Genomic DNA, 25,383 nt, shown 5'->3' on the forward strand with positions numbered 1-25,383 from the left:
AGACCAACAGCTACCCGGAAGCCTGTAACCGTTAAATATAGGTCCAGAGCCATGACTTCTACAACGCCGCCCACCGTTCTGTACGAGCCCTCATCCGAGGGTATCACCCGGATAACCATCAACCGACCCAAGAACCGCAATGCAGTCAACGCCGGCACGGCCCGGCTTCTCGCGGAGTCATTTCAAATGTTTGACAACGACGACAAGCAAAAGGTATGCGTCTTCACCGGCGCAGGCGGCGAGGCCTTCTGCGCGGGGTACGACCTGCACGAAGTCGCCGCCTCGTCGTCCTCGTCATCAACCTCTAACATTGGCGCTCATGCATCATCCCGTGTGAGGCCGGTGACGACGACAAGCCCGAGAGACCCGCTGAGCGATATCCTTGGCCCCATGGGCCCGTCTCGCATGCTCACCTCCAAGCCCGTCATAGCCGCAATATCCGGCCACGCCGTAGCTGGTGGACTGGAGCTGTCACTCCTGGCAGACATGCGCGTGTGCGACACGACTGCCGTTCTAGGCGTGTTTTGCAGGCGATTTGGAGTGCCGCTCGTCGATGGTGGGACTGTCCGGCTGCCCAAGATTGTCGGTCTTGGTCGGGCGCTGGACATGATCCTGACTGGGCGGCCTGTCGATGCAAAGGAGGCGTTGAGTATGGGGCTGGCAAATCGTGTGGTCGAGAAGGGAAAGGCGGTGGAGGAGGCTACGGCGCTGGCGAGGAGCTTGTTGGCTTTTCCGCAGGAGTGCATGAACTTGGACAGGCAGTCGGCGTACTACAGCACGTTTGAGGCGTCGAGCTTGAAGGAAGCATTGAAGTTTGAGCACGATACTGGCATTGAAGTTGTTGCGAAAGAAAGTGTTCAAGGAGCAACAAGATTCCACAAGGGGCAGGGCAGAGGGGGATCGTTTGAGCTGGCCAAGGGAAAACTATGATTCTTCTCTGAGATATTCAGATGGATCAGCTGTGTCTTTGGAGTAAAAGCAAATTGTCGATGTACGGGTCAGTCACGCGCTGGAAAGCGCTGTCCAGAAACGAATTTAATGATTTCATGTCTGCTGATCGCGTGCCTCTTCCAAATTATCGTTTACACAACAGCAAACATTGAATCGAGAAAGGCTTGTGTACTTGACGGGCAATGAGAATTTGCCGTTAGGTAAATTCCTATTTGGCTTTCCTGGGTGCAGTGCCCGAGAGTCCTATGAGCTGTCATGATTATTTCCCCCAACCACAACTAGGCGCGCTTGTCTTAGTCTAAGAGGCAGGTGAATACCCGTGATGGAATATGTGAAAAAAGTCTCAATGCCTGCACGAGGGCTGATCTTTAGAGAGCATCATGTATTCCAGACCGGCCCAGAGTCAGCCCCTGAACTTCTTGCTAACTTCCTCAAAGCCCATCCCCTTTTGCAGCTCTGCCATCACCTTATCATCCGCCTCAACCATCTTCTGTACTATCGGAATGACCTGCTCGGCCAGCTCCTTCGGGCACACCACCACTCCATTCAGGTCTCCAATGATGTAGTCCCCAGGCCTGATCTCCATATCCTGCTCGTCCGTGGCCAACTTCACCGGCACATCCACACCGACCACCTTGAGCAGCTCCTGTGGCGGCGCAGTGCCCACATCACGACCAAAGATGGGGAAGCCCTGCTCCCGCTGCTCGTGCAGGTCGCGGAACCGCCCGTCTATCACGCTGCCGACGGCCCCGAGCGCTTTGGCCCGTGCGGTCATGAGCCCGCCGTAGACGGCGTTGGGCGTCTTGGGCGGCGCCGAGACAAACAATACCGCGCCCGCCGGAACCGAGTCGATGTAGTGGGTCGGGTGCTTCGGCGCTGGGTCTGATAGCGGCGCGTACTTGACGGTGTACGCCGGGCCGACGATCCGCGTGTCGCCGGCCTGGCGTTCTGGCGACCAGAGTGTGAGGCCTGATAGGAAGCCTCCGTTGCGGTACTTAAGCTTCACCAAGGCGCCTGAGATATCGCAGGTCGGGAACTGTTTGAGCTGCTCGGCGATGGGGTCTGAGGCCATCTTGCCCGTGCAGGAGAAGGCGCGGGCTGGAACGAGAGTAGCAGTGCGGAGGCGTGACGGCAGTGCTGGCTTCAGATTGTTGTTCAGACGTAGGGGCACCGTTCTGAAGAGGATGGACATGCTTGTGTCTGAAACCTTCGATTTGATATCAGTCGCGGCCTCACCTATGTAGCGAATAGTACTGAGGGCCAACGGAGTCAAGCAAGTGGCTCTACCGAACAGAGCCGGTAGTCGCTGTCGGGTCAATCCCGCAGATCCGCCCACATCACGTCGGGGAAACGGCATTGAACCGGGATTGTTTGAAAACATGGTGTCGGAGTACAGCCGCTGATCTGTTAGTTTCATTTGCAATCACATCTGACTGGGGCCGAAGATGTCCTTTATCACCGCTTGATCCTCTCGGCGTCTTCGGAATTGAACGGAATGAACGCAATACATTCGCTAGACAATGGGTTGTACATCACGACTGCGACATTTGTGAAAGCCCATATTAATATTCATGCCCTACTAAAACTTCAATACAGACAAACGGCAAATTGACAGACAAAGTCAAACCAACACGATGTGAATTACAAGGACGGTAGGAAAATCATCAGCTAGCAAACAAACAAAAAAGCCTCTCCCTGTTAAAGTTGACCGTGGTTTAGCGGTCACCAAAATCGTGCCGCAAACGACACCGGATCTTTCACACTGTTTTCAGCCCCCATCTTACTGGCAGACAAAAGAGCCCACCACCCCAGGCACAAAGCTATAAATAAACCTGTCACTGGCAGCAAAGTTTCCCAGAGATCCGCCATTTATATCGAACGCCTCGCAGATCCAGCGCTCGCCAGGCGGGGTAGTCACATCCTGAACCGTAGCGCCGGTGTAGTAGCCCGTCCGCTCGGCGAGGCTGACGGTCTGGCCAAGATAGTAGCCAAACCCGGTGGACCAACCAGTCTCGTTGTTGGAGAACACGGCGGCACCAGCATAGGGCTCAGTCGCGCGAGCTTCGGCGGCCGCGGGCTGGACCTCACGCTTTGTGTCCGGCAGGCCAAAGCCGCAGATGATCAGACCAACTTGTTGAGCTGGGTCGATGGTGGTGGTCCAAGGGGGCAGGGAGATAAAGGGGGTGAAGTTCTTGTCGTGTAGTGTGCAGTGGAACTCTGGGACGCAGAGCTCGAGGCATTCAACCACGGCCAGGTCGAAGGTGAAGGTCGAGTCGACGGGGACGGCGGTCCCATCCATGGAAGCATTGAACTCCTCGGTCACCGCGAGGATCGTGTTGGTGAGCGAGACCCTGATAGGCTCGGACTGGCGTTTGTTTGGGGCAGCAGCGGCCAAGGTGGCCAAAAGAAGGGAGATTGTCGTCTTGAAAAGCATTTTGAAAAACTTTTGTACTTATCTGCCGTGTTCTGAGGGCTTTCTTGCTGTCGACTGTTTGGAAATTGGCTTGATTCTCGTGGGATGGCCACTGTCGAGGTCTGTGGAAATGCCCGTATTTATATTGCTATCATTGCAGCTGAATTATTCACTGTGGCATTCAAGGCTGGGAAAATTGCACGAAAGTATTGCTCGAACCTCTATCTTTCTCTCGTCAACAACGTCTCATCAACAAATCAAATGTGATGTGAAAAACGTGACGCACTCGCCTCTCAGCACCAATCACTTGGCGGACAACAATAATCATAGAAACCACCGAAACAAGTAACAATATTCGTTGTCAGCCTTCCTTGATCTTACATATGTCACACAAAACGTGTTTGTCCCCCTTGATCAAAGAATGTGGCCAATACGTGACTGGCGTCCAGTGTCTCACTCTTTCGCGGCACCGCCGCTTAGCGGGTTCGTGGCTGCGCAAGCCTTGCTGTCAGGGTATTGCCGCCAGTGGGATTTCAAGCCGAGTTCGTTAAAGTGGACAGGAATATTTGGCTGCTTAGCAGTCAGCTCGTACAACATAGGCCATGCTGAGCTCTATTTCTTTCTCCGGCGGTCGCGGATGTTCTCAGCTGCCTTTGGATTACGCCAAGCTCGTGCACCTCATCAACCCCCGCCTCTAGGAATCGTTTGACCGATGAAGCCTCCGGAATTGTGGATTTTCAACAAATACTAATTTGTGATCTGGAAAAGAATGAATAGAACGACGACTTCGAGAGCGGCTTGCTAGGTTCTTTGTTGTTCGAGCATGCAGGTCAGACATCCTGGCCCTGTAAAGCAACAAACAGAAAATCGCTGCGACTTTTACGGAACTGTATCTTACAAGTCTCTTTCGTAGAGCGCGATGGTGTCAATAGGAGGAGCGGCGAGCAACTACGAGAGTCTCAAGTGTCCGAAAGCCTCTGCATCTTGTCAATGAGATGACTGAAGAGGCTAAAAATATTCCCACTGTCCCTAAACAAGCGACGAAAATTCTCGGAAAGGACCCACTGCAATAACATCATTTGGCCCCTTGGACTGTCTGCTCAGGAGTCCCCAACCTGCCAAGTTTAACCTTCCAAGAGGGTCGGTATGTCAGCTTAAAACAATCACGCGGCCTTTTTTTTTTGGGATCGACAATCCGTAATCTTTAGTGGAGCATCCAGCGGGCATGTTCAGGCCAACGTGAAACCCTGGCGGAGAAGCGAGCCACGCGAGAACCGACAATGATAACAGAACGGGACATTCTAGGCGATGACTACGGACGATGCATGAGTTCGATTATCAAGGTCGAGTTTGTGCTCTCAGAGTGAGGATTTTGTTATGTGTTGAGTCTACAGTCAGCTGATTGATGAGGGAGCCCTGAGAATAGAGGGAGGGTAGTGTAGTAGAGTGAAAGGGGGCTGCAGACACCCTTCCACAATGCTCCCACCAGTTTGGAATATTGTACATGAGTTTGACACTGGATTGAATATGTGAAACTGGTCTTCGGTGAAAGAAAGTTATGTAAAGAGCGGCGGCCCTGCGAGATAGGAAAAGGGGTGTCTCCATTCGATACTCTAAGACTGGCCAACCAAGCGTAACCCGTTCTTAGTCTCAACAAGGCGCACCTTCGCTGTGTCAGCGGCAGCTCTCATCTCCTCCAAGCTCACCGCAGCCCCGGAATCTTGTCTCGTCTTCAGGTCAAGACCATTAAACAGCACAGCCAACATCGAGCTCTTCCAGACCCGCGCTCCTTTAGAGTTCGTCCTCAAGACAGTCAGAATAAGAAACACAATCGTAAGCAGCAGTAGCGCAGCCGGGAGTGAAATCCAAACCCAGTTTACAAGAACGCAAGTCTGGTTCTCCCAGACCATCCCAGTCACTGGTCCCACGTTATCGCTGATTCCGTCGCCCTGCCGCCAACGAGCAGTTATCGACCGTGCCAGCCCGTCCATGGCGGCTTGCACCATCTCCAGCGTGGCGTTGCCCCCGTTCCAAAGGTTGACAGACCAGGGGGTTCCCTTTGGTCTTTCGGTCACTTCATCAAAGTACAGGCTTTCGTTGCCTACCAAACTATGTATAGAGCCCGACAGACCCATTGTGGGTGCGTAAGGGATCCAGTACACGCAGTCTTGAGGCCACCACTCCGTCTGGTTCCATGCATCTCCGGATCTGTTGATCAGCTGGTCTAGTGGAAAGGAGGTTCCAATGTTCAGGCCCTTGTAAGAGGGCCAGCCGATAATGGGGAAGTTGTGCTCATCCGATGGCTCACTTCCGCTAGTGCACTCGTGCCATTCACCTCCCCTGATAGTCCTATTGATCAGTAGTAGGGAGTGGGTTCCGAGCGCCACTGGCCAGACCTCCATGCGTTGGGAGTCTAGGACTTGCTCAAGAAGCACCCCGTTCGTAATGTTGGCGCTATAGGTATCCACGCTGGGATAGAACTCGCACTCGAATGCCGATATGCTCTGCGGCCATGCGGTATCATCCCGGGAACTCATGAGAAATGACACCTTGTTTAGAAAACGCGACGGCCAGCCTTGGGGACCTTGGTTCCCTGACTGCATCACATTGTCTTGCGTCGGCCCAAACTCGGCCAAATAGATTCCATAATCGGACAGGCTGGCATTAGGTGTCGTGGAGGTATAAGTAAAATTTTGAAAATCGGTGTATGTTTCACTCCACACACTTTCAGTAAAGGAGATGTCACTGCGTATATCAGCGCATCGACTTTGCAGTGCCAGAGACAGGAAAGCAGCTCCGTCATCTGTCGACGGGAAAGTACAGTTTCCTGTTCTACATTCGAAATTGAGAACTGCAGAAACATTCGCAGGCGGGTCGAGCAGTCCAGTATACACGGCTGACTGCATTTTCGTGTCCGGATCAGGTGCTGCGACGCAAAGAGAGTCAACACATAGATATACTACACTCAGAGAACTTGAGAACAGCCTCTACGCAAACCCAGTGCTGTCTTTGCTTACTCTTCGTGACCACTACCACATGTGGGGAATTCGTTGGCTTCCCCCAGAAGCCAGCAGTGTAATTGTTGGAGTAAGGGACCATCGCGCGTTCGCCCTCAGCAATAATGGGACAGCTGTGATACTGGACAATTTGTTGCGTAAAAGGATCAACGGCCATTGCTACTATTGTAAGCAAAGCACCGATGACGGCTATGTCCTGGCTTTTGAGCATGAAGATCAGGAGTACAGATCCCCATGGACCTGCAAGTGATAATGTCAGCATTCAATGATGAACTTGAAAAGAAACTCGCCAGAGGTTTACCTCGACTGGCCAAATCCCATTGCTCCATCTGCCCAAGTGGCCGTGACCCCAGATACCACAGCCATTTCAGCTGGCTGATGCCTTCAGCGATCGGCATCATCAGACTCGACTTTAGGATGGCAGTGAAAACGGAAATGAGCGCATTTATCGTGATTGCCGATGGCCACTTAGGTAGGGGACGGTTTTCATGAAGGACCAGAGTGATGACGATAGCCGCAAGGGCGAGCGCAGCTACCGTGATGCTCAATGCCTCCCACAACCAGAGCCTTTCTGCCCAGTCATCCCTCGCGTAGGAAGGGCTCCGATCCTGACCGCGATTTACAGCATCTTTTTGCTGTTGCGTTCCGGCGAGTCTGTAGGCAGGAGCAACGTCGTCTTGTCCTTGTGGAACTGTGCTGGGATATTCAATCAAAGACATTGGAGGCGAAGGACACATGTACCTGCCATGTGAGTTGTCGCGGAACTCGCAGTCTTGGACCGCAAGTCGCGCATAATGAGTACGGAGGGGCTGCGCCGCATTAGATTGTAAAGGACTGCTTTCGTTCATAGTATCCATGGGCGTGTTCGCGCCTGAAATTTGTCGAACTTAGTAATCAGCGGGGAAAATTTGAGATAGCTTGCAGAGTCACTTCTCACGAAAGTCAGACAAATAAAATACGTGTGTGTTAGGGTAATGAACTCGCAGTGTCGATCGACGGGTTAGATAAATGTTAATCGTGTTTCTCAAAACGAAGCTCCATAAAATCATTGATCATGCAACTATATGTGTCTGAATTATTTCACCACTTTCAACAGTCACTTGAGCCCTCAAGTTCTAAATGGCAACGACATAATAATGTGTCTCAATTAGTATGCAATGTTCCTGAGTATTGCTGCAGGCTATGCATGCGGCCGTTACGCTGTTGAGGATCGCTTCAGCAGGCAACGGATATTAATCTGCAAGGCAAAATGACTGGTCGAATGGGGGCCGACGCAGTGACACTGCGAGTGTGTCTCATTGTTGCACAACTGCATTCAGCCCCCGCTTCGCCAGTTCTCTGACTTGTGCCTCCTTGCATAAAGAAGAAATGTTGCCGGCTCGATTGTATTTGGGGGCCAGCTGAAATCTCAGGCCATTTGGAACGCCCCTGGATTGTGGATCTATTTTTACTTGACCTTATGATGTTTGGAATTTCTTCTTGCTCAACTTTAATATCTAAACATCGCCTGTATGGCTGTAATTTTCCTTATCGAATTACAGCCTCCACAGCCGCCATGGGCGCCCCCGGCTAGGGCGAATGCCTATCACCCTCCATCATCGTGGACGGCGGTGGCGGCTTGAAACCTCCATTACGAGATCTGATGCTGCGGCAAGTGAGAATACCAGGCACCGACGTAGCAACAGGCACATCTGCGTCGGATGATGAACTCGGAGATGGACACGAAAATGGAGCTGTGTTGGTCGGTGACACTCCTGCCGTGGCAAGGAAGATGCCACCCGCTCTGGCAACATTTAGTCTGTGGCTGTCTAGGTGACCTTAGAACCAAACCGAGTCCTATTTCTGCTGTTATAAGTCTCTATTCTCGAGCGAACCTAAACTTTCACGCGGATTCCATCTGCAGCTGTCTACTCTCTCTGACCCCTACACAGTGATTGGGTCTCAATAACTGAAAATCATTGTCCCGGAAGGTCCATCGCTTCTATAAAGTAATGACCAAACTCACTGACATCTCGCCAAATCCTGTCTTCTCGCGGCTGCTTACCAAATTTTTCTTTCATCAAGAGTCGGACCGAGGTCTCGATGTTCTGCTCGGTACTTTAGCTCTGGAGTTGCACGCAACATCCGTAATCTGGATAGAACACACCTTATATGAGCCGGGCTCCTGATTGTGCTTTACAAAGGCCTGATCGGTATCCGAGTCTCTCTCCATTCCTAATTTCAAGGCATGTTTTGGTTAGATGCAAGGAAGTCTAAGAGAAACAAGGAGCAAATAAAAATGATGGAAATTTCATTCAGCCAGTGAATACCTACCTTTGTTTCTGTCGAAATGAAATATCGGTGGTGTAATACTAATGCAGTTCATATAGAGCCAGCAATTGTTTGCTAGATCAGTGTCAAAGTTGCTAACAACTCTGTCCACTCCGCCATGATACCTGTCGCAGACCATGGATTAGGAGCCGGACACTTTTACTCGCGTGATATATAAAATTCGGATGTGTCCCAGAACAACTTACAAGACTTTTTGAGCTCCAGCATAACTCACAGCGTACGCATAAGTGCAAAGGGGAAAGTCGCTGGGGTGTATGACACGAGACTGGTCCGGAAAGGCCTTGACAGAGTTGAACCCAGGACTCAGATTCTGGCGCGACGGAACAGTTGGGTCTTGAAACACAATTTTACGCTCGTCATCCTTTGGGAACCTATCCGCCCCCTTTATGTTAGATGCGAGGCTACGGTGCCTTATTGGAAGAGAGGAGTGGGCTCTGCTTGTTCGGATATGAAACCTACCGCTCTCCGACGTTGCCCAACCACAGAACACTGTATTCATCAAATTTAGTATCCCTTGGGTTCGGTCAACTTGGGCTGACATCATAGCAACTCACTCCCAATCTTCCGTTAATGATGACTGGTCTTGCTGAAATTGCTGTACAATCCGAGCCATCTGTTGTCTCACGCGGACGTCCCAATCAACATCGTCCTCGAGGATCAGAGCGGTTGCAATTTTCTCATCAACGATTCTGGCCAACATAGTTTAGCTATATCGAAACATCGACTAAGATATGTTTAAAGGTAGTGTTGGCTTGCCTCTTCATAATGTTCATATGAGCACGCCAGCTCCCAACAAAACCGGGCCCGCCCATATCCGACTTCGGGATCTACTTGGTGGAATGTTGGATCAGTACATGCTATATACTCGGCTATCATCAAGTGCATTCATGGGAACAAGACCAGATCATCTACCTTTGGCACTGTCTTTTCAAGGACATCTTCGCCTCGGACACCTGGAGCGATATCGATTTCTAGACCAGATAGTACTGATATTAATGTCAATGCGTCCTGACGATCCGTTCGTTGAGGTAAGCTTATTGCATATATTTTCTGAAAGCCAAGAGTTGAATTCGTTGCAGGGACACTCTCGCTATTCCCGGTGCGATATCTGATGCCCGGCAGCGACACAACAGGGCTCCAGAAAGTAATTACAAGGAACCACACCGCAAATGCAGCGCACAAGAGTTGAAGGGAGAACCTCAAAGCCATGGCGCGAGGTACGAGCCCTGTAGTTCGCAGTGGAGACCTATCAACTTTGCGCTTAAGCATGTGTAGTCAACACCTTGGCCTGCAGCTGGACTACCCTGATCAACAAGAGCAGCTCGCCTTCTGATTTCTAGGGGCCATAGATATCGGATGAGTAAGTTAGCGCTGCTGCAAAGAAATGACGTCGGGCTGGCCAATAAGTTTGCAGTCCTAAAATCAAATGCAAGTCCCGGCCTAGGATCGGACTCACGCCATGTGGACAATAAGTTCTAGAAGAATAAGCAAAGCACGAAGAAGTCTCAAGACTGTATTGTTAGAGAGTCGATGAGGGAATTTAGGTTTGATGCTTGTTTTTAACCCCGTCTCCATAATTGTTGCTGTATGGCCACCGCATCTCGGTGTTAATTACCGGGCGTCGGGTCTAGATACCCTTGGCTACAAGCACGTACGTACCACAGCTTCAGATCACTCATAATTGAATGACTCGGCGCTCGTTTTATCGGGGGTTCATCAGTTACGCTAGCAGCTGACTCGTTCACGTAGGTGCAACACAAACCAAGTACATTTGTAGTTGTCCTAATATTCAGATGCTAATCAAGAATCTGCGTTAGGAAGCCTGCCGTTCTGCTAGTAACCCACGAGGCGCCAATGGCAGTAAGAAAGACAGATGCTTCTTGCGCCCTCCTCTACCTCACCACTTCCAAAGCTAGATGCAGAATTTCCACCCGTGTTCAAGCCTTGCTCGAATCAAGACAGAGCGCAAGGAGGTCTGTGGATCGGAGATGGCTTCGTGGATACCGCATTCGCAATCCGGACGGGGCTCTTCCGTGTGACACGTACAAGATAACGCGTGGGCGATTCAGGTACCTTGCTCTCAGTGGCTGCGCTGATCTGAAAGAATACAATATGAAAAAACGACATCAAGCTTTGATGAATGTTTCAAAGAGCGATTTTGGCGTGGCAATTCTTGGCCCCCTTACCCACAGCAGTGGACTCACAGGAGGCCACACATGTTGAGGGCTGTCCCCACCATGCCTATCTCGCCGTACCTAGATATTTACTTTTGGGCCATTCTCCTTGTGACGTACCTTTTACATGAAAAAATCACATCTTTTATTATTAAAAAAAAAGTGAAAACATATTCCGATGAGCTTCGCACTCTGATCCGGTTGGAAATAAAATAAAATATAGAATTCATAATTTTCCGTGTGGAAAGGCGGGCCATGACGGGGGCTGGAGCAGAAGGAGGTACGGCGACTGAAGTACACGAATCCACACTCTTAGCATCGCAGTCCTTGCCAATGTTCTCCCTCATATTCCTTGCACTTGCTTTGAAACAGACGCTACTTTAGGAAGTGCTTGTGTGGACCAGCTAAGGGCTCCTTGTTGGTTGAGGATACAAATCCGGCAGAGCACTGTCTGCCGTTTCATCTTTACATGTCAATCATAAGTATACCCAGATGCACAATTACTTTAGGACATCTGCTAGGTCCAATGCGGATTTTCCAGACTGCTAGGGATATAAATACTGCACCGCGGCTATATACCGGTTGAAAGGTTCCTGTTGCTTTATACAGCTGTCTTTTCATTTCCGCCCGGGGTGATCAGATCGGACGACTGGTCTGAATACTACACGAGTATCTCTCCGGGACAAGCAACATGTCGCCTCCGATATGGCCGCCAAGACAGAGGAGAGGCTTGCTGGCAAGCCACAAATCCTCCGGGACTCAGGACTTCCAGATAGTCCAAGTCGAGGAAGACAAGCAGGATGAGATGTACTACCCGGAAGTGGTCAGACGTTTGATCATGCTTCAGCCCATCACCGCCGCCGCTGCTGTCATCTCAGGATACAGGTACTGGAGACTTCAGTTCGCGCAGCTATTAATGTTGCAATCACTCGGTCTGAACATGAACATGCGTCTCTTCTTCGCAGTGATCGATTTCATCGTAAACGGTAAGATTCGTTGGCCCTAAGCATCGAGAACTCATCCCGGAGTGCAGACTTCTGACAGTCAGAATCTATGTAGCGCCGACAACTTTCAAAGCTGTTCTAGACATGATTTCAATCTTGACACCTGTGCCACGACGACCACATCTGCAGCTTCGAGGCAACCTCGTTCCAACGGTGGATATCATAATCACTGTATGTAATGAGCCTGTCGACGTTTGCCTCGACACGGTTCGAGCTGCCATCAACATAGACTATCCTACCGCACGCTTTAGAGTTATTATGACAGACGACGGGGCAAGCAAGGAGCTCCAAAAAGGTGTCACTGAGCTGGCCAGGTCGAAGCCAGAGGCACTGTTATTTTACACCGCTCGTGTGAAAGGAACAGACGATCGTCATAAAGCTGGGAATCTCAATCACGCTTTGAGGTTCGCAAGCTCACTTCCTGGCGGGCCTGCTGAGTTCGTTTCCGGACTGGATGCGGATATGATCCCGATGAGAGACATGCTTCGAGCTCAGATGCCTCATCTGTTGCTCGATCCAAAGATGGGCTTAACATGCCCGGCAGCGGTAAGCACAAACCTTACCCGGCATCGTTCACCGGGGAACCAAAATGATTCTTTATTTTGTCCTATCGTCAACACAAAATCTGACATGAATTATTGGAGACCTTCTACAACGTTCCCGTGAACGATTGGCTGCTACAATCTCAGACCGTGCACAACAAATGGGAGGAGTTCTCGAGAGACAGAATTAATGACGCATGGTGTACTGGCTCGGGGTGGGTCGCGAGACGTTGCGCGATCGATGAACTCGGAGGTGTTCCAATGCAAACAATCGGCGAGGATGCGTTCATGTCCACTGGCATCTCCAACAACGGCTGGAATACTGCCTTCATCCCCCAGTCCTTGCAATTTGGATTGGTGCCCGACACATACGGTAGTCACCTGAAGCAACACAGAAGATGGGTGAGTATCTTGTTACATCCCTGCCTCTCGTAAGTTTCGAGCGACTAATTGTGGATTTGTAGAAACTTGGTGGTCTGATCATTGGCATGGACAAAAGATTTGGTCTTTGGGGCAAGAATGTGAAAGGTTTGAGCTGGAAACAGCGCCTCTGGTGGTTCTATTATCCTTTCAGGGCCCTGACTCTGCCACTCATGACACTTGGTCTGTTTACTGCCCCCATTTTCATGCTCGCCGGAACGCCATGGGTTGTTTACGCAACGGACAACGACCTAAAAGCCCTGGCACAAGCCTCAGCCCTATCATTCATTAGCACCTTCGTTCTCAAGTGCCACATGTCCTTGAAAACTGGTTACAGGGCCCACATGATGGAACAATGCAACGAGATCTGGATCGCGCCATGTAAGTCCCTTTTACACAGAGCAACGATGTGGTGGCTACCTTGACGACTGACGAACTACGGGTCGCAGATCATACCATCACACAGCTTAAGACCTTTGTGCTTCCAAATTGGCTCGGGGGGCAGCTACTGACATTCGTGCCAACCGGATCCATCCCGAACGATTTGCACGAACGAAATGCCAAGAGGCGGGCTTCATTGCAGAGTCGGCTACGCTCAATCATGATAAAAGACGGTGCCATATTCCACCTGCTGTTCGCCGCATTCTGCGCCGCCGCGGTCATCTCAGTCATCGCAAGGGCCCATCACCAATTCCCCGAGCACGGAGCTCAGTTTGGGATCTACCTTTTGACCCATCTCGGCTGGATGCCTATGCCATGGCTCTTCTCATTTTTTGCTTGCCTCACACCAATCTTTTACGCCTTCTTCCCGCCGACTGTTCCGGACAGAAAGGAATTGCTGGTCCAAGATCCTCTGACTGGGGCTCGTTACCCCAAACAGAGCGCCAGAGGTGTTACATGGGTCCCCGAGCTGCTTGGCTTTGAGAAAGTGCACATTATTGTGTTTGTGTATTCCCTCTGGATTTTATACGAAATGTCCCGGTGGTGATTCCTTGCACGCCGTGTAATCATAAACATGGAGGGAACTTGCCTCAATAGGTAGCTGTGTAATGGATGATTAGCACCTGTGTCAGGGCCCTACAGTTAATAATTCATAGGGGGTAGATACCAGGAAATAGCTAGCGGAGTCCCTGGTCAACCTTTAATTTTGAATAACAAATCATGTGGTTGGTGCGCAATTTGAAACAAACTAACCTTCACGATCCATAGACTATGATGATATCACTTGGAGTATTTACGAGGTGAGGCCCCTGGAACAGAGGAATGTTCAGTCCAGGCACCTTGATTCGAATCGATACCAGTCTCTTGAGACCAACATAAATCGGCAGACATTAAGGAGATTAGATAGAGAGCTAAGAAGGCTCGAAACCCCGTCAAATCTGAGCCTCAGCGCCAGTCAACATCAGCCACTTGTTGTTGAACTGAGCAAAACTGCCATAATCTCTGATCTGGAGTGATATGCACAATAATTTCGTAACTGTATCCGAGCTTTATGTGTATGCAAATCTATGTACTTAAGTTCCAATTATATGAAAATTTGTAAGAACCACGATCGAGCTCGACACCATCCAAATATGAACCTAACTAATTCAGCCGTTTTTCATTTTGTTTGAACAAGTCCTGATACAGAGCATTGGGTACGTCATGGACTTTCAGTATTATGTGCGTGCTTCTCTCTGGGAGACGGAGTTGTTTCCATGTCTCGCCTCTATGCAAATCGTTTTGTTACTTGTATAGTACATCGTGCTTGTTGTTTCAGCATCATTGGGTCGGTCTGCTTGGCAGCCCCTGGACCTGTCCTGGTTCTGACTCAGGATCTCAAGGGTCCATTGAGATGAGGTGGTATGATCAAAAAGTGGCTGCTGGACGAACCGGAGTATGTAATGACTCGAACTCCAATCCTGGACCAAAGATCACATTCAGGACAAGCTACCGTTTAATTTTGATGCGACATTCTCTCTGTGGTAGGTCCACAGACGACTCCCATCATGTTTCGAACCAGAGGCATTATCCGTTTTGGCCTCATTGTGATCGCTTTTATCGCGGTCCTGTGGAGCACTCTTCTTTTCGCATCTCTTGGAGGGGGGATCGGCTTACAACAGACGAACCCATGGCCATTGCCCAATTGGTCCCCACGAAACCTGGAAACGACGAGCCCCGGGTCATCCATCATCATACCTAATATCGTGCACTATGTTTGGGCACTTAGAGAACCCGAAGGAGCTCTTGAATTTCAGTTCAAACATTTCATCAGCATCTATTCATCATATCTGTACCTTAGCCCAGATGTGATCTATGTACACACCAACGCTCGCCCTTCGGCCATCTCGACCGCTCAACATCATAGTAGCTTCTGGACACATAAGGTGTTCGAGATTCCTGGCGTTGTGGTCCGTCACATTGAAGTACCGACGCATACAAAGTATGGAGCGGAGCTTGAACATATGGAACACAGGTCGGATTTCGTACGCCCGGGTATCTTGAGAGACTTTGGTGGCATCTATCTCGATTTCGACGTTGTACCCATCCGAGACATGAAGCCACTGCGCGAAAGTGGCTTCAGAAACGTCTTTGGTCACGAGCTTGGCGAGAAGGTCAACAATGGTGTCATGCTGTCTGTCAAGGGAAGCCGTTTCATGGACGTCTTTGATCGAGACCAACATGAGGTTTTCAGCGGGTGGTGGATCGAGCACAGCGTTCTCCAGCTCACGAGAATGGCCAATGCCTTGATGCCCATCCCTAAAGAAGTACTAATCCTTGAGCGTCATGCCTTTATCCCCGACGGCTTTGATGACGTACGACATGGTCGTCTTTTTCGCAGACATGCAGCGCAAGCGGTTGGCATGGATGATATGCATATCACCCTGGAAGACATGAATGATGAGGGGTTCTCTTACTGGAACTGGAGCAAGTCGAGGCCGCGACAGGACTGGGAGCTTGACTATTCAAAGTCATATACAATACACGCCCTATCCCCTCCCCTTCACGTAGCGAATCGGACACCGGATTGCTTGGAGATATCGTGGGACTATGTAATGGAAAGGAAAAGCAACTATGCAGCGCAGATTTACCCAGCTATGTTACATGCCGACGGCAAACTGTCGATCACTGAATGGAAGACTTGAGATGCTTAGAAGTTTGTGGTATTGGGCAAATACATGGGCGCTGTTCGATGGAGAAACTAGATGCGGCTAAGTCACGCTACAGCGACCGGGTGTGCATATCCATCGCTGGCTGGCCTCTTGGCCGGACTGCTTTTTTTTCATTGCGTGATATTAAACGTCCGTCCCATCCACTTTAAGCACCCAGAGCCTGCTGGGACTGCTGCACTCACTCTATCTCGTACACAAACCTTCCGTTCTTTCAGTCGCCCCACATGAAAAAACGCAGTCATCATATTAAACGTTATGGTTCAGGATCGCATTCAGAGGGAGAGGGCACGTCTCATTGAGTCCATTAATCACGCTATACAAGTGGATTGGAACTTCTTGGGGCGTGAGAGACTCAAGGTAAATGCGTACCAAGACCAAGCTGAGCTGAGAGGGGTAATATTATGGACATGGATGGCGGCCTCAGATTCAGTGCAGGCATAGATTAAGGGAGCAGGCGTCGTTCAAGACAAATGTTACCGAGAGCAAAATCAGTATGAAATTTTCAAGGATATGGAAGACAAAGAAGATTGAAATAGCTGATGCAGATCGAGTCTGTGATACAGCAGGGGTAGCAAGTTGAGTCACGCTGAGGCTAGGTGATGACCAGTCGTAGGGGCCTTCTGTTATAAAGCCCTTGGCATGCTGAGGTGTTCGATCAGTGAGACAGCAAGGAGATGGCTTCATGGTATTTTGTAATGAACTATGACTGACCGATACTTGTGGCTTATGGATTGTGTGAGACTTGGCAAGACTAGAAATGGGTCTCGAATACCCTGCAAGAGGCCGGCTCGAGCCCAACGCGAGAACATTTACAGCTTTGCGTTTGCTTAATTATTGATTATTCTATGAATTATCCGGACGTACCTTTAAGAGGAATGACTTCTAGTACGGGAACAAATGGAGGGCAAGACAATCCTTCTCATCAAATCTAGGGCGCTGATTGGGTCATGGTCAAGAATGAAAAGCCTGCCACGGACGACGACTTTGAGTTAATTGACGCAGATGAGAGTCGATGCTGGTGTGGCGGTCAAGGCGCCGAGCGTTGTCGAAGGTCTGGACACACTTGGCCACTCCGCGATGTCGACCAAGGGGTATCCTGTCCAAACAAGTCCCATGAACACGATGGCAGGCAGAAGGAGGAGGCAGATCAGGTAGAAATTGCGCAAACCACTGGCGACCAGTCATCTGTCAAACAAGCTAACACCGATGACTTGAAAGCAACAAGGAATCCAATATCGAAGATGATCAACCAACCTGTGTCAAAATACAGTGACCCAATCACCAAGCTCGCTATCCTGAGTGATCTATTGAATGATATAAACAAACGCAATCATTCTTAGGCGCAACATCTGACTACGCCGCATGATGGAGGAAAAGACAACGCAATAGTTGGCCATGTATACGTCACAAATAGCGAAAAGGAATAAGTGGAGATACTTTGACTGGAATATCATTGCCGCAATAACATGCAAGCTCTTCGTGTAAAGTGAAACCTCCTCTACTTAATGTATCTAAATTCCGGATGGCGATAACCCAGCTGATTTTGCTCATCCTCATTGAGGCCTTCGAGACGGTGGTCTCGCTTTCCAGCTGCCCGGAGTTTGTTTTCGTAAGAGCAGTACAGAATACCAAATACTGACAAGCATACGACGGTGATCTGCCCAGCGAGATTGATTGTGTGGCCAGTACGATACGCCGGTGCGTCCGTTGGGACGTAAGTCCATCTAAAATATCGTCAGTGCCTCTAGAACAAACCAGAATCAAAATGTCAAGGAACAATGCTTGTGAAGGTGACTTACGTAGCTACGATTCCCCCGATAGTACCAACAGTGACAACATAAGCACTTATCACGGCGCGCACAGCTGGTCCTGCCGCATTGTTGATGGCCCAGGCCAAGAACCCCGGCCCGCCAGGGAACGCCCCGACCGTAACGAAATAGACGCCCATATACCGAATATTGGGGTTCGTCTCCCACCGGAGGATGGCGAACCCAATGATGGCCAGCAGCGAGAAGGCGCCCAAGTAAGCTCCCCTCCTGTGGGTCTTATCACTCGCGTAGGCGATAGCAACAGCCACGACGCAGGCACAGACATAGGGCGGGACACTGTACAGCTGGGCCTTTGTGTCGGTCCAATCGAGGTCGCGCAGGATGGTGGGCAGGAAGACGGACAAGCCCTGGACGGTGATGTTGATGAGGAAGAAGCCGAGGCCACAGGTGTAGTTGTGGATGTTCGTGACGGCGCGGTGGACATGGGCGAGCGTGACCTTCTCGTCAGGGTGGGCGCGGTGCTCGCGGACGAGGCGCTCGGCCGCGATCGCCTGCTCGCGCTCCGTGAGGAACTTGCAGGTCGCGGGCGACGCGGGCAGCCAGATGGGCGCTATGAGGCCGACAATCATGGTGATGAGGCCCTCGAAAAAAAAGATGTTGCGCCACGAATGGATGCGCATGCCGCTCGTGCCCCAGTCCGGAATGCGGGAGAGGCCGGTCGCGAGTAGGCCTCCGAAAGCGCCTGCCATGCTTGCTGCCGAAACGTAGATGCCGATGCGGAAGAGGAGCTCCTTGCGCTTGTAGAAAGAGCTGAGGTAGAAGGCGAAGCCGGGCATGGCGCCGCCCTCGAATACGCCGAGGATGGCTCTTGCCACGAGGAGACCTGGATATGTGGTGATGAAGGCGGAGCATAGCGACACGAGGCCGAAGCCGACGACCAGGCACGGCAGGTAGAATCGAGGGCCAACTCGCTTCAGGATGATGTTGCTCGGGACTTCGACGAGAAGGTAGACGATGTAGAAGATGGACAGGGCCCAGTTGAACTGCAACCCCTTGAGCCCGAGGTCTTTCTCCAAGCCCTGAATCCTGGCGTTGCCGATATTGATGCGGTCAAGGAAGCAGAGCAGGTATAAGACAGTCACCCAAGGCACCGTCCGCCAGTCCATCTTGTGCCTCAGGGCGGTTTCCTCCTCTTCCGTCCACTGCAGGCCATTGCCCAGCTCAGAGTTTGACTCGGCTGGGCTCTGGGGGACATCTTTCTCGACTGCGAGTCAGGTCAGTAGAGCTCATCGTGCAGGATCTCTTCAGACACTACCATACTTGCGATTGATTTCTCCATCTTGCGATGCACGAACTTTAACCCCAAACGCTTAGTTATGGGCAGTTCGTGAATAGGAGTCGACCGTTGAGTTCTTCTACCCGCAGCCTTGGAAGTCTTGGATTTGCAAACAAGTGAATGACGGTGTGACCACCGGTGACGCCGCCACAGAGCCGGGGTTGGCAGGAGGCGGTCTTGTTATAGCAGTGATAGGCCACCCGCACGGGGGATCTATCCGGCCATGGCCAGCACAGTCCATAGAGAAAAATCTCTGAATCCTGGTATGGGGACCAAGTCGGTGGATCAAGCCAAGAACACAAATCTGCGGGGTACAGGGCCAGCGAGCTTGGCAATTCTTGACGCGGTACTGTCAGCATTGATATTTGCCGGCGTGCAAGCATTATCGCCGACGTGCTGTGTGATTTGACAGGATCATATCTGTGTTCCGTAAGTGGGTTGCCTTCTTTGTTGCCAAGATTCGACCATGTGTCAGACGAGGTGTTTCTGCACTTTTGTGGCGGTACTGGTCACTCGGTCTGGTGCATTCAAGTGTGCGTCGATCATACTTTTATGTCCTAGTTAGATTATCACTCTGGCTTAGCTGCTTTACAACGCTCTGCTGCGTGTGGCCCACATGCAGTTTCCCGCTGCGCTAATTTCCCACAATCTGGGGAAGAATAAGTAGGGCCGATCGAGCCCACGGCCCAGGCCGGTTTTTCAAGTCCGAGCAAGGAGCAGGAACATTTTCCGAGACGGCATACCATGCGCCTGCACATTTTGTTCACCGTTGTCGCACCTGGGAGGTATCATCTACTCGGCAAAATAACCCCACCAGCACATAATGCAACCTAAATTTCGGGTTATAGGTGGATATATGATGGGCATTTGTTCTACCAGGCGGGCCAAGACTCCGGATTGGAGTATGCGGGACGTGGATGTGAGCTACAGGGACTAATCGAAGGGCGATCGGTTTGTGTCACTCGGGTGGCAATGTCAGAACCTTACTGCATGTATTGCAATATCTTTGCAGCCAGTCAAATGTTTATTTTGACAACCCACTCCCGGAAGTGTCCGAAGCTGGATGTTTTCTCAAGTGATAGAGCATTATTCATCAAGATAGACCACAAATTAACTCGCAATCACATGTGCTACTACATGCTATAGGCCGACAAAAGCTGCCATGCCGCCAAGCGAGACACGTGAAGAAGCTGCGGCGAGAATCAAACTTGAAGGCAGCGTGTGCATGACACAAGCAACGTAAACGTCGCTGGTCCGTCTCTGATATTATATGTAAGTGCTCCATATTATATACACCAAGTTAGAGCGAGACTGGTCACTCTTATACTCAGGTTTTTCACCTGCCAATTCAGACAACATAAAATGTCACGGTAGACTCAGTCTCATGACAAACAAGTCAGAAGGCTTCCGAGCTTATCCAGCACAATCTTCTGGTTGGCCGCGTCCGCCGTCGACTTGTCCCTGCACTCCCCAACGCTGACCGAGACATGGCAACCCGCAGCATCCACGACGCTCTTGTCCGTGGGTAGCGCCGTGCTGCCACACGTGTCGACATCCGGGGCGGAAAAGATAGTACGCGGGTTGATACGGCTCATGACGAACTTGAACGCGCCGGGCGTGGTGCACTCGCCGGTGACCTCAGGGAAGTTGACGTTGAGGAAGATCCCGCTAGGCAGGTAGGGTGCGCCCGCATCGATGATGGCGTTGGTCAGGTTGGCAGCCAGATCGGCGTAGATGAGGCTCCTCTCGGGCACAGGCACCGTGTTCCAGGCCAGGTTGCCGTCCGTCAGGCCCGAGAAGGCTATGGCCGGGATGCCTGCTGTGTTGGCTGCATAGCACGCGGCGCCGACGGTGCCGGAGAATTGGACCTGGAGGTACACGTTGGAGCCGACGTTCGGCCCCGTGACGGCGAGCTCTGGCGCGGCGCCGCCCCAGAGGTTGGGGCCGATGCTGTTGATGCCGTAGCGGATCGATGTTGCCGGGAATGAGTTGACCCAGTTCAGACGGGTGTCAGACGAGTTGGTGCCCGTTGGGGTGTTGGTGTTGGCCGGGCAGCTGTCATATTCGCATGCTGCCGTTCGAGGTGTCGGGTCTGAGTCCAGGGAGCCTGTTGATGGTGTGAGCCAACGATCATACAAGAGAGAGATATTGACTAGTCCTGGTGTCTCTGGACCGTTCACTGTCCACAGTGTGCTTTCTTACCTCTGCCGCTCTGGTTTTCTGCCGGAGCCGAGATCACGGCGTCGTGACCTCCGCTCAGGAGCGAGTCGTGAAACGACCGAAGATACAGCTCCGCCCAGCCATCATCATTGGACTGGATAATGCGGATCCCCTGGCATCCAGTCACCGCAAGTGCTGCCACAGAGGCCCTTGAGAAAAACGAGCGGACACCCATTGTTGGGCGAGTACGGCAAACCACTGTATTGCGTACTGTTGAGACAAGTGAGTGATTCCACGAACGAGCGTTAAAGGAGTGTGGATGTTGGGGCCGCGGTGTCGATCTCTCCCTGGTCACTGACTCGACGACAACAAACGGCGGTACATGACGGGGACGGACAAACGATTATTTATCCACAGCAAAACGCCCCCTCATCAACATGCTGCGCTGCAAAGCTGAACGGGCCGCATGTGAATCTCCGCTTGGCCCAACGAATAAATTGCTTGTCCCGGGCCTACTGACCTCTTAGTACCGTCGAGTTCTGGGCGTTGACACCCGTAGATCTGCGGCCAAGCCAATCACCACCGCTTTCTGCTCCACGCCCGGCGAACCTGCGGCGGACTTGTGCCTGAAAGAGTGCAAGGGGAGGCCACCAAGACTCGGCCAGCTAACGCATGACAGAGGCCACCTGCCGGACTTGGCTAGTGGTTGGAACCCCATTGGATGCACAACTGGGTCCACGACGAACCCCAGAAACATTGCCGAGGTCAGGGGCAGGGGCAAATATCCTCCTGGATTTGCCTCAGTAAACATGAGAACTAAGCGTATGGCTCCCCTCATTGGTCGAACCTGCATTAACGAACCAGTCTATCCAGTCTACATAGGCCTACACAGCGTAGGATCAAGAAATGAGCTGAGAACTTCTCTTTGCGGACCTGTTCGAGACTGTTATGACGATCAAACGAATCAAAATGGAATGCGCTGCCTGTTCGTGTATGTCCATTTAAAGTGTGTACTCATGGGCACTGTCAATGTGTCAGTTCCCGAGATAATTCCCTTTTGAGGAGTAACACCGCCGCCGAGGATTTGACGTTTGTCCGAGTAGGTTATCAAAACTCCGGATCTCACAAGCATCATTGACCCTCTGGAAACATATAATATCCCAAATGCCAGGCTAGTTATTCTCATTTGATTTCATTCTAGGTGCATCGAATTTTCTAGGCATTCCCCGCCAAATTCCTTCCGCCACGGGTATCGATGCCTCCTGACTCTGTGACACATTATGCGTGACGACATATATCCGAACTCGCACTTTTCTCAACAACTATAGACATACTTATGAAGCCAGTCAGCACCTGCGAAAGACAAGAGGAGAAAATCATGGATATCAACAATGAAATGTTGCACCTCAAAGCGAATCACCATTCGATACAGCAAGACCTGGATGCACACTGATTATGTAGCGAGTGACTATTATAAGCAAATACGCACACGCGCACACGCGCACACACACACTGTCGATGGTCAGCCAGACACACAAGACCCACGATACCCACGAGCCGCGACCCGGGGTCGCCCTGTCCATATGTCTGTGCTTGGTGGTGATACAATAATTACAGCCCATGTTTGGTTTCGTTGAACAAGCTCGTGGTTCGACTGGCTGTAATTAGGTTTTCGGTTCGTATCTAGTTATCCTCTTCCTCGTCATCAGCCGCGGTATTGGTGTTGCCACCTGCTCCCGCCCCATTTGTCTTCCCTTTACCAGCAGCAGCAGCAGTTCCCTTCGTACCGGCATTGCCTGTCGCAGCAGTGGCACCGCCGGCGCCTTTGGTATTGGAGTTGGCTGCTGCGGTGTTGCCTGTGCCTGCGTTCGTGCCTGCGTTTGCGCCTGCGCCTTTCGCTGCGGCGCCGCCCTTCTGTGTGGCGTTGCCTGTGGCCGCGGTACTTCCTTTTCCTGTGCCCTTTCCGGTGGCAGCTGTGCTACCTGTAGCGGCACCAGCAGAGTTTCCTGCGGCGGCGGTGCTACCTTTGGCGGCACCACCAGAATTTCCTGTAGCGGCGGTGCTGCCCTTGGCGGCGGCGTTTCCTGTGCTAGCGGCAGCACTTCCTTTGGCTGCAGCATTGCCCGTAGCACTCCCGCTCCCTTTAGCTGTGCCAGTGCCCTTGGTTGCCGCGGTACTGCCAGTCCCTGCGTTGGCATTGGTGCCAGCTCCAGTGCCCTTGGTTGCCGCGGTACTACCAGTCCCTGCGTTGGCGTTGGTAGCAGCCCCAGTCCCTCCGCCTTGGGCCATCAGCGTCTTCAAGCTCTGGGTTCCGGTGGTAGGATCAAACGTCTTGGCCTGTGTGTTGACCCCGGTGTTCTGAAAGGCCGCGTTAGACAGCTGCGTAATGCTCGGCAGGATATTGGCGTTCCTGTGGTTTCTTGTTAGCCCAAGTCCGATGTGATATTTGTGGCGCCACGGATAGGCATTAGCGCCCGATGCGCGTACCTTGAACTTTCAACCCTCGACAGCTGCCTCATGGTGTTTGCCATGGAAGGGTTTCGCATGATCGACTGCAGGCCGTCCAAAACGATAGGGGTATTGTCGACGATCTTCTTGTTCGCCTGCTGCGCGTCCCTACCGGCGGCGTCGTCAAGCACCGCGCGATGTTGGTCCTCGTCTTTCTCGGCGACGAATGCCTTCCGTGCCATCGTGCGGATTTGATTTGTGTCTGTTGTAGTACCCACTATGAAACAGGTGGTATAAGCATACGTCCATCTCGGATTTGAGGCATAGGGATGTATAAAGTGAAACAAGATAGCCTCAGTTACTCACTTCCATTCAGTGACGATGACACGATGGCGACATCGCCAGCAAACGAGCTGGCCGCATTCTGCACATCCTGCTTGTTTGCTCCTCCACCAAATGCCTGAGCAGCCGCCGCGAATGGGTTTGTCGCCGGCGAGCGCTCGTCGATCTGTCTGATGCTCAACTCCTCCCCGGCGAGGGCGACTGGCAAGGCCGTCACCGCGACGCTTTGCAGCGCGACCGAGACGACCACAAGTGATGCCTTCATAACTAAAGAAGGTAGTAAGATTAAAACTTGATAGTAGGGATTACATAAAGAAGGTCGATTAAAATTGTAAGGCTCCTGGCCTTTTTTTGCGAACCCACTTTGAGCGAAAACGGTTACGAAGAGAAGGAAAGAATATGCTCAATCCAACTTCGAATGATTCCGGGGAAGAGGCGGAGTGATTAAGACATCCGAAAGTCCAGTCCTGAGTCGCGTGTTATTCCAGGAGAATATTGAAGCACTGTCGTGACCATTACCGCTTAGTATCGTCCAATTCACCGATGGTACAGCCCTGAAACCCAAATTTGTAGGCTAAAGCACCTGACGACCCCCAAACGCCTCCTCTGAGCTTCGGCCGAATGTTTCAAGATGGGATGTAAACATCGGGCCAGGCCAATGCAACGCTACAATGCCTGTCCCGTCCCATCTCTGAATCCGAGCGTTTGAAAATCCTCCGGATGATCACCCGACAGCATAATGGGCCTGCGCCCATTTTGAGTTAGAGGTGCTGTAGGGCTGGCCGAACTGATACTTCTCCGCCCTTCGGACGGACGCGCCAAGAACCAAGCAAGTTGGCAATAGCTTGTCCCACCAAGGCCGCCCTTTTGACGTTCTTGGAATGCTTGGGTCAACGCATGACGTGCGGCTATCGTCTTTGCATGCTCGCACGGACGCGAGCTCTTCATTCGCATCTCGACTAGGCTAGTCAGATATCGCTTTTGGAACTGGTCACCTGCTTACAAGGTACGTTGCTTAAGGCAGGGGCACTCTGGTATAATCACCGACCCACATCATTTAACGTTGCCACCAATCGCTGAGGAACTCCTCGGCAGCCAGTCAGATACTGTCTATGTATCCTAGTCGTTTCGGTATCGAAAATAACGTTCATTAACCCAGTGCAGGTGTATTGTCAGTGTCACCTCAGGAGTGGTCAGTTACAGACAGGACCATCTTGCGACGACGTTCATCCTGCCAAGATGTTTAAAACCTAATCCTAAGACACGGACGCATATTGGCCGAAAGGCGAGATTTGAGATTGCATTTTCTCGCTCTCAGGAAGAC

General features: G+C 51.4%; 10 protein-coding genes across 10 annotated transcripts; 3 read left to right on the forward strand and 7 right to left on the reverse strand.

Moving 5' to 3' along the window:
- Window positions 1–51: 51 nt before the first annotated feature.
- Window positions 52–930, forward strand: J7T55_010968 (uncharacterized protein; the record flags this gene model as incomplete). Its single annotated transcript, XM_053135991.1, has 1 exon — window positions 52–930. The coding sequence occupies one exon, from the start codon at window positions 52–54 to the stop codon at window positions 928–930; it is 879 nt and encodes a 292-aa protein (XP_052986375.1).
- A 424-nt stretch (window positions 931–1,354) lies between these two features.
- On the reverse strand, window positions 1,355–2,332 carry J7T55_010969 (uncharacterized protein; the record flags this gene model as incomplete). The annotated part of the gene is made up of 1 exon (XM_053135992.1): window positions 1,355–2,332. One exon carries the CDS (start codon window positions 2,330–2,332, stop codon window positions 1,355–1,357), a length of 978 nt encoding a protein of 325 aa, XP_052986376.1.
- Window positions 2,333–2,731: 399 nt separating this feature from the next.
- On the reverse strand, window positions 2,732–3,385 carry J7T55_010970 (uncharacterized protein; the record flags this gene model as incomplete). The annotated part of the gene is made up of 1 exon (XM_053135993.1): window positions 2,732–3,385. The coding sequence occupies one exon, from the start codon at window positions 3,383–3,385 to the stop codon at window positions 2,732–2,734; it is 654 nt and encodes a 217-aa protein (XP_052986377.1).
- Window positions 3,386–4,977: 1,592 nt separating this feature from the next.
- J7T55_010971 (uncharacterized protein) lies at window positions 4,978–7,229 on the reverse strand (the record flags this gene model as incomplete). Its single annotated transcript, XM_053135994.1, has 3 exons — window positions 4,978–6,290; window positions 6,382–6,621; window positions 6,689–7,229. The coding sequence occupies 3 exons, from the start codon at window positions 7,227–7,229 to the stop codon at window positions 4,978–4,980; spliced, it is 2,094 nt and encodes a 697-aa protein (XP_052986378.1).
- Window positions 7,230–7,950: 721 nt separating this feature from the next.
- On the reverse strand, window positions 7,951–9,412 carry J7T55_010972 (uncharacterized protein; the record flags this gene model as incomplete). Its single annotated transcript, XM_053135995.1, has 7 exons — window positions 7,951–8,189; window positions 8,387–8,468; window positions 8,528–8,595; window positions 8,695–8,816; window positions 8,898–9,083; window positions 9,172–9,201; window positions 9,267–9,412. 7 exons carry the CDS (start codon window positions 9,410–9,412, stop codon window positions 7,951–7,953), a joined length of 873 nt encoding a protein of 290 aa, XP_052986379.1.
- A 2,165-nt stretch (window positions 9,413–11,577) lies between these two features.
- On the forward strand, window positions 11,578–13,840 carry J7T55_010973 (uncharacterized protein; the record flags this gene model as incomplete). Its single annotated transcript, XM_053135997.1, has 5 exons — window positions 11,578–11,872; window positions 11,946–12,436; window positions 12,535–12,834; window positions 12,897–13,233; window positions 13,302–13,840. The coding sequence occupies 5 exons, from the start codon at window positions 11,578–11,580 to the stop codon at window positions 13,838–13,840; spliced, it is 1,962 nt and encodes a 653-aa protein (XP_052986380.1).
- Window positions 13,841–14,840: 1,000 nt separating this feature from the next.
- On the forward strand, window positions 14,841–15,977 carry J7T55_010974 (uncharacterized protein; the record flags this gene model as incomplete). The annotated part of the gene is made up of 1 exon (XM_053135998.1): window positions 14,841–15,977. One exon carries the CDS (start codon window positions 14,841–14,843, stop codon window positions 15,975–15,977), a length of 1,137 nt encoding a protein of 378 aa, XP_052986381.1.
- Window positions 15,978–16,993: 1,016 nt separating this feature from the next.
- On the reverse strand, window positions 16,994–19,112 carry J7T55_010975 (major facilitator superfamily protein; the record flags this gene model as incomplete). Its single annotated transcript, XM_053135999.1, has 4 exons — window positions 16,994–17,100; window positions 17,538–17,728; window positions 17,804–19,037; window positions 19,094–19,112. The coding sequence occupies 4 exons, from the start codon at window positions 19,110–19,112 to the stop codon at window positions 16,994–16,996; spliced, it is 1,551 nt and encodes a 516-aa protein (XP_052986382.1).
- A 1,379-nt stretch (window positions 19,113–20,491) lies between these two features.
- J7T55_010976 (uncharacterized protein) lies at window positions 20,492–21,504 on the reverse strand (the record flags this gene model as incomplete). The annotated part of the gene is made up of 2 exons (XM_053136000.1): window positions 20,492–21,216; window positions 21,312–21,504. The coding sequence occupies 2 exons, from the start codon at window positions 21,502–21,504 to the stop codon at window positions 20,492–20,494; spliced, it is 918 nt and encodes a 305-aa protein (XP_052986383.1).
- Window positions 21,505–22,952: 1,448 nt separating this feature from the next.
- Window positions 22,953–24,324, reverse strand: J7T55_010977 (ppe family protein; the record flags this gene model as incomplete). The annotated part of the gene is made up of 3 exons (XM_053136001.1): window positions 22,953–23,679; window positions 23,757–23,994; window positions 24,084–24,324. The coding sequence occupies 3 exons, from the start codon at window positions 24,322–24,324 to the stop codon at window positions 22,953–22,955; spliced, it is 1,206 nt and encodes a 401-aa protein (XP_052986384.1).
- Window positions 24,325–25,383: the final 1,059 nt, after the last annotated feature.

The sequence above is a fragment of the Diaporthe amygdali genome, assembly GCF_026229845.1.
Source record: "Diaporthe amygdali strain CAA958 chromosome Unknown NODE_62_length_164125_cov_65_766172, whole genome shotgun sequence".
Classification (NCBI taxonomy): Eukaryota; Fungi; Ascomycota; class Sordariomycetes; order Diaporthales; family Diaporthaceae; genus Diaporthe; species Diaporthe amygdali.